We start from the raw sequence: 6,971 nt of genomic DNA, 5'->3' as shown, positions 1-6,971 counted from the left end.
AGTAAACAAGGTGATCGTCAGATTTCTTCAGAATGCAGCCAGTTTGAAAAAAAGAAACAAAAAAAGCATATAACCATCCTCTAGTCTCAAGTACTCTTCTGTAAAAGGTTTGCACTTCTTGTTATCTAACTAAAGAAAGGGCTGATCATGAGAGCTCAACGTAGGTTGGCACTATGAGAAAACACGTGGAGATAAAGCAGGCTGAGCAATACAGAGCTTAGCTAGCTGCTGAAACGGGAGATAAAAAGCTGTTTTCCTTTACTGGGGTTGGCTGAGTAGAGTTAACTTTCTTCATAGTAGCTTGTATGGTGCTATGCTGTGGGTTTGTTGATAACACAAGGATGTTTTAGTTATTGCTGATGCTTACACAGAGTCAAGGCCTTTTCTGCTTCTCACACCACCCCAGCCACGAGTAGGCTGGGGGTGCACAAGAAGTTGGGAGGGGACACGGCTGGGACAGCTGACCCCAACTGACCAAAGGGATATTCCATACCGTATGACATCATGCTCAGCATATGAAGCTGGGGGAAGAAGAAGGAAGGGGGGGATGTTCAGAGTGGTGGTGTTTGTCTTCCCAAGTAACCGTTATGCGTGATGGAGCCCTGCTTTCCTGGAGATGGCTGAACACCTGCCTGCCCATGGGAAGCAGTGAATGAATTCCTTGTTTAGCTAGTTGGTTGTGTGTGTGGCTTTTGCTTTACCTGTTAAACTGTCTTTATCTCAACCCACGAGTTTTCTCACTTTTACTCTTCCAATTCTCTCCCCCATCCCACCGGGGGGAGTGGGGAGTGAGCGAGCGGCTGCGTGGGGCTGTGCTGCTGGCCAGGGTTAACCCACAACAGTCCTTTTCCATCCAGAGTGCTTAGATGTAAAATTACGAGCTGTGGTCTCAGTTAACACTGATTTTACTCTTCCGAATAACGGTAGATGATAATAAGGAAAAAACACAGCAATGTTTAGTATGTAAACACTTGAAATGGATTTATTTAAAAAAAAATCAGTTGGATCATACAGTATTCTTCTGTACGCCTTAAATTAAAAGCCTCCAGCTTTTAAAAATGCTGCCCAGTACAAAAGTGCTAATGCAAAACTGTAGTGTTTATGTATATAAACCAGCACTATACATCACTAAAGTTCACCCTAAATAGTCTCTTCACCCGTTTTAATGAGTGGAGAAGAGATGGAAGATCAGACTTCATAGTATTTAAGGGCTTTCTTCTTCCTCTTACAGTTCAGTCTTCAGGAGTTTCAGCGCTTTCTGCATATTTGAATGCACTAGAAATGAAATATTCATACATGTTATTTTTGTTGCAACTTCCTCTGCAAGCAACTGCAAATACTGTAGAGAAAATGTCATTATTAAAGCTTTTGCTCACGTGCCTATTGCTATATGGATTCTGAGGCACTGTGCCCTACAGCCTCTTCCAAGCATTTTGTGCACATCACCTGTTTCGTTTTGACTGGTAGAACATGCGTCCGTTATTGCAAACACAGGGGCATTTGCAGGGCAGAGACGGGAGCCGTGCAGCGGTGAGGGAGGGCTGTGGCACACAACTCTTCCCTGCTCCCAGAAGGTTTCCTGACCTGGCCCGGCAGGGTTTGTGTGCAAGAGTTCTCACCATTGCTTACAGTGAACGCTGCTGAATTATGCAAGTTCCTACTGACGTATGCTTTCTTTTAAAACAGATGGATGTTTAAGGCTCCAGGGCTCTGCCATCATTCTCTTCACCTCACTGAGTTTAAGTCTAGCATCCTGTTTAATTTTAATCCTAGTTAACTGTTTTTCAGCAAGTACTGATTACAAGAGTCTGCAATGCCTGGTGTTACTCCTTGTTGCATGAAAAAAGTGACTTCTTTCAGAATATTTCAGAGTATTTTCAGAATACACTACTTACACAATGAAATGTCAGAAGGCTCGTATGCATAGAGACGGTTGGAGTATCTTCCGGTAATATCTGCTCTCACAGTCAGGGAAGGATCTGGAAAAAAAGAATGAGAGAAGTTGTAGAGGACAGGGTTAACCTTCAAGCAGAAGGAAATAAACCTTTCTGCACTTCTGCTTGCTTCCTAAGAGACACATCTGGTTCCACTAACAACCAAGAGGTCGTTCTTCTGCACAGTCACTGACATTTCAATTTTAAGTGTTGTGTTTGCAGGTTTATTAAGAAGGGGATAGGTCTAATTCTGATCAATGTTGATCAGCCTTGCACCCTGTGCCACTGCAGAGTACCTGAATTAACTCTATGAGCTGAGGCTGCTTTCAGGCTACAAATGTTATTAAAAAAGAAATAAAGGAAGAGAGAATATGGCAGTTGCTTTGGTCTGTTGGAAATGGTCATCATGACCTAGATTTATAAAGGTATGTGTTAATGACGCGTGTGTGCAGTATGTGAGGTTACATATCTTCTGGGAGAGGGAATACCTGGATGCATGCATGGCCACTAATACGTCTCCAGAACACAAATGCTTTGGAGGGGCTTGTGCAGGTTAGTGGAGCACGGAACTGAGTACTGAGCTTTGAAAATTGGCCCCTGAAGCATCCGGGGTCACTGCTGTTCCTGCGATGTCTGAGATTGTGTTACAAACAGAAACCTGTCAGTTTTACAGTATTTCTAGAGGCAGGAGGATGAGCAAGGCTGAGCCAGTGCCTACCCATTACAGTGACTGTGGCATCATGTCATTTCGATGACATGATGGAAGGAATTACATCATTCGCAGAATCCATGCAGGAGGAATGCTGGACTCGAAGCTAATGACCTGGCTGGGGTTGCTTTGAAATTGCATCCAACAAAACCAACTAGAAATTTTATATTTCAGATAGAATAAATTCCTGTTAATAAGCTCGAGGATTTGAGTTTCATGGCGCAGCAGGGACTTTGATCTGAGGTCAGCTTTGATGCTTGAGGTACTCACCTATGAACAAAATCCGAGGGACATACTGGCCATCAGGGGAAAGATTCTTGTCTGTGGTTTCATACTTAAAGAAAACGGATAAGGTTCCCAGTCAGAGAGGGCATGTTACATAATTTTTTTTTCTTCATTGTGCTTTGTGTTATGAAATAGAGCTTAAACAATACATTTTACAGTTTAAGAAATTCACTGTCTAGGATGCCATCTTTTAACTGCTGGAGTTGCAAATTGCTAACAACAGTTAATGTTATTATTAAACTTTAAATTCCCTCATATTTTGAGGTTGTGATAGCTACAGATGAAAGATACTTATTACTAAATCTATTATGCTTCAGCACTGGCCATTTTCCTAGCCAACCTGACTAAATGACAGTATTAAACTGACTAATTATAGCTAAAGAAACCATTATTAAAAATAGAACTTTATTGCTTTCACTTAATGAAGTGTAATGGGAAACTTACCACAAGGTTCAGGAGAATGAATTTTTCAGCCAAATTCTGTATATCTTTATGTTCAGCAAAGACCTTCTTGAGTGCTAGAGTGGAATAAATGGGAATGAAAGTAGAATCAAATTGAGAATTCCCAGTTTACAATTGCAGCAAATGAAGATTTTAAGTTCATGCCTCTGGAAGATGATCAACTCATTTATATTCTGTGGTAAAGAGTAAGTGTAATGGTAAAAAATGTCCTTCCTTCCTTCAGATAGCGCAGCTCTCACATTTGTCTGCTCGAGCTTGAATTTGAGCATTTGACCCTTTAAACCTCCTAGTCTGCTATTGCAGTTTCTGGCTCCAGCTCTTAAGGCACAGAAAATTCAGTGTGGAGGTGTAGGACTTCAGCCTGAGATGTTTGAGAGGTTTTTAATGCTTGTACAAAGATTATTCTGGAGTTACTGGAGCTATGGCTGGACGCAAAGGTCTTGCCATGTGGATCGTTTTGCAGGAGGAAGGGCCTTTGGGTAAATTTAGAAACACTGGGAGAAGAGCAGTCCCAGACACCAGAAATCCCACAAAAGCTCAGTTTCAGCCTAGTTTGATTGAGTCCCTGGCCGGATTCAGTCTCAACCATCAGTGATACTGAAAACTGAATACATCCTTTCCAATAAATTATGTTTTTCACTACCCCTGGTCTTGCTGTTGGTTTTGGCTGGTTGTGACACGAACCAAAACCAGATTTGCCACAGGTCAAAACCTGCTGACCTGTGCTCGTTTCTGTATCCATTCTGTATCATGCAATACTGAATTACTGTTTTTGTTTTATTTCTGCACATTGGAAAACACCTACGTGGGGCAGTGACTTAAAGAACACTCCACGTGCTTGTGCAAGTTAGCATTTCACTAAGGCTTACTCAGCAAGCAGAATGGGGCTGCTTTTTTTTTTTCTTCTTTTTTTTTCCAAGCAGCATTTATCCAGAAACCAAAAACCAGATGATTTTTTTTTTTTCAGTGCAGAGGGATTACCTTGGCTGTGTGGGCAGTCGTCCAAGTGGTGGATGATCATCAGGGGTTTGTTGCTGGAAAAGAAGAGCCCTGGTTAGGGGCCGGGGAGGCGGGTAGGGGTGCCGGGGGGCGTGGAGCGGGGTGTGGTGGGGCACGGAGCGGTGGGCGGTACCTGTGCCTGGAGCGGAAGAGGGCTTCCTCGTACGTCTGCGTCCAGATGAGCTGGTCTCCCCAGCCTGCGGAGCAAGGATAGGCGATGCGTTATAAGCGGGGCCGGCAGCCGGGGGTTCGCGTCCCGTTCCCCGCCCGCGTCTGCCCAGAAGGGCTTTACCTCTGGAGAGTGTCTGAGGCAGTTTTGGTTTAGCAGTAGTCTCCTTTGTCTCCTTCTTGCCCACATCCTTTGCCAGAGCACAGGAGATGGCAATGAGCAGCAGGAACACGGACATGTAATTCTTCTCCATGGTTGCTCCTGGAACAGAGGAGAGAAACTTCACGTTGTCATGCCTCCCAGGCTGCCGCTTGCTTTGAGGCACGCAGCAGATAAGGACGGGTGGAGCGGCAGGTCAAGTCACAAGTATGCAGCAGGGTGAGTCAGGGCTGAAGTGAACGGCTCCAGGCAGGGGCCTGGGCTTGGGGGAGCCTCAAGGAAGTGTGAGGTTTGCTTAGCACATTGCCATGAAGGACCTGGCTGCTTTCTACTGCTCTGTCTGTGCCGTTGGGCTGTGGTCCTTTTAAGATGCGCACTTATGTGTTAGTTTCTCTCTCTTCTATTTACATTTATTGAATTTGCACAGTAAAACAACTGAGTTTTGGCAATTCCAAAAGTACTTTCAAGTCCTAATAAGTTCACAGTTATACCTTGACCTGCCAGTGTTATCAAAACCAAGTACTTTAGCAGCCCAGGTGCTGAAAAATTAACTTGTCTCGGCTCTTCCTTCATTTTGCAGTGGGAGCAACTCAAATGAGAAGTCAGAATGTTAAGCTAGGCTTTGCGGTGAGCCATTGGCATAGGCACAGCTTAATGCTGTTGTTGAAAGAAACTTCTGATCCTGTCTTCCCCCTTAAAAGTATCATCTAATCCTTAAAGATAAAACCAGTATAATCTATAATAAAAAGAGTGGGGAGGAGTTGCTGTGTGGAACAGTGACAACTGAAATGCAGTTTGCCAGTTTACGCAACACAAAGCAGAGGGCTTTTTCTGAGCTTGACTCTGGGGCATGGAGATGGAAGTGAGACGTGTCTGATGGGAAGCTCCTCAGTGTTTCAGCTGGGATGCTTCTTTGAAGGGGGAAAACACTTTAGCAACATGACCCTATGTTTTCTCATTAAATTTCCTCCTAGAAACTAGAACACCAGTGTAATGGGTACAATAGGAAGACCTAAGATATTCCAAAAGTAATACAGAAAATTAAAAGATTCATGCAAAAATTACAACAGGCTGACAGTTTTTAAAATTTGGACAATGACAATGAAAAGTCCAGGGAAATAGAAGCATTTTTCTGGGTAGGAACTGCAGGAGGAGGCATTAGCTGAGTTTCCATCAGTGGTACAGTGGTCTTTCCTACTGGGATGTCCAACAGACCTCAAACATCCAAAGAGTCACTGTTTCAAGGGCACAAAAATATGACTTTTGCAGCAGACTGCCTTTCTGCCCTAAGAAGAGTCTCCTTGGCAAGGAAGAAAATTGCATAAAGTTAGATTAGACCCAGTGGATTTTCAGGGTTGCCTCAAGAGTTATTTTGGCTAGAGCTGTATAGTGGAAGTAATGCTTCTCTAAAAAAAAAAAAAAAAAAAGAAGGTGGTATGGGACAACCAGGAAATCAAAGACCAGGCAAATTTTATGCTGTTGCTGATGCAGAATGCGGAAAGCAATGACAGAGGAACATTAAACCTGCTTTTTAAAAACTTCGCCTCTGGAAGGCTATGTGCACTTCGCCAAGTTCTTCACTCCCTCAAAAAAACCCTCCTCTCCTGGCTCTTTTAACCTGCAAAACCAACATTTCTCTACACATTTTTTCTTCACGGCAAGCTGTGCTGAACTGTGCCTACGTTGCTGCAGTCTTTTCTCTCGGCTGCCCCATCCCCAGCGTAACCCGGGCTCACAGCTCCCCCAGGTACTTTCTAAAGCAGTAAGCGTGCCGCCCGTGCCTTACCTTGTTTACTCTCCCAGATGCCTGCCAGGGTGCGAAGGTGTTCCTGGTTACAGTGTGAATGCTGCCTTTCCTACTGCCTATTTATGCACCTTCACACACCCCAACTCCACCCACAGGCTTTGAATTTGAATACTACTTCCAAAGAGCTAAACTTTCCAGTTTTTTCCCCACCAAAACATTCAGGGTTAAATTTGTAATTAAGTAACATTACAGTTTCCTGTCAGACACTGCGTCTAAACCTCAGTGATGTTTCTATAGACTTTTGGGACACTTTTTGAAAGGCGATTTTAAAATGTTGGCAAAGATCCAAGTCCAGGTAAGCTTAAGTCAGGACTCCTGATTTGCCTGAAGAGTGATTTGTCTTTTTTTGATTGGTTGGAAGGTCAGTATGGGTTGCTGTTCTTTTAGTCCTCTGAAAAAGTTAAATTGATGACTCAGAACTTTAGATGTTAATTAGATAATTAACTA

At 43.5% G+C, this 6,971-nt stretch overlaps 1 protein-coding gene across 1 annotated transcript; it reads right to left on the bottom strand.

Annotated features, from left to right (window-relative positions):
* Positions 1-959: 959 nt before the first annotated feature.
* On the bottom strand, positions 960-6,541 carry AGR2 (anterior gradient 2). Its single transcript, XM_009326088.1, has 8 exons — positions 6,504-6,541; positions 4,682-4,819; positions 4,523-4,586; positions 4,372-4,424; positions 3,373-3,446; positions 2,914-2,977; positions 1,896-1,979; positions 960-1,275 (listed from the first exon to the last, which is right to left on the bottom strand). Exons 2-8 carry the CDS (start codon positions 4,809-4,811, stop codon positions 1,226-1,228), a joined length of 519 nt encoding a protein of 172 aa, XP_009324363.1. The 5' UTR covers positions 4,812-4,819; positions 6,504-6,541; the 3' UTR covers positions 960-1,225.
* Between the last annotated feature and the right edge of the window lie 430 nt (positions 6,542-6,971).

This window comes from Pygoscelis adeliae, unplaced genomic scaffold, assembly GCF_000699105.1.
Source record: "Pygoscelis adeliae isolate BGI_AS28 unplaced genomic scaffold, ASM69910v1 Scaffold15, whole genome shotgun sequence".
NCBI lineage: Eukaryota > Metazoa > Chordata > Aves > Sphenisciformes > Spheniscidae > Pygoscelis > Pygoscelis adeliae.
The sequence above is the reverse complement of the archived record's forward strand: the minus strand, read 5'-3'. Positions and strand labels throughout refer to the sequence as shown.

Bases quoted from the DNA above. Each gene is read 5' to 3' on its own strand.
- AGR2 (XM_009326088.1), bottom strand. From the start codon at position 4,811: ATGGAGAAGAATTACATGTCCGTGTTCCTGCTGCTCATTGCCATCTCC. The intron at 4,425-4,522 runs GTACCGCCCACC...CTTCTTTTCCAG, and splicing joins CTCTTCCGCTCCAGGCACAG to CAACAAACCCCTGATGATCA. The intron at 1,980-2,913 runs GTGAGTACCTCA...CTTTTTTTCCAG, and splicing joins CCCTCGGATTTTGTTCATAG to ATCCTTCCCTGACTGTGAGA.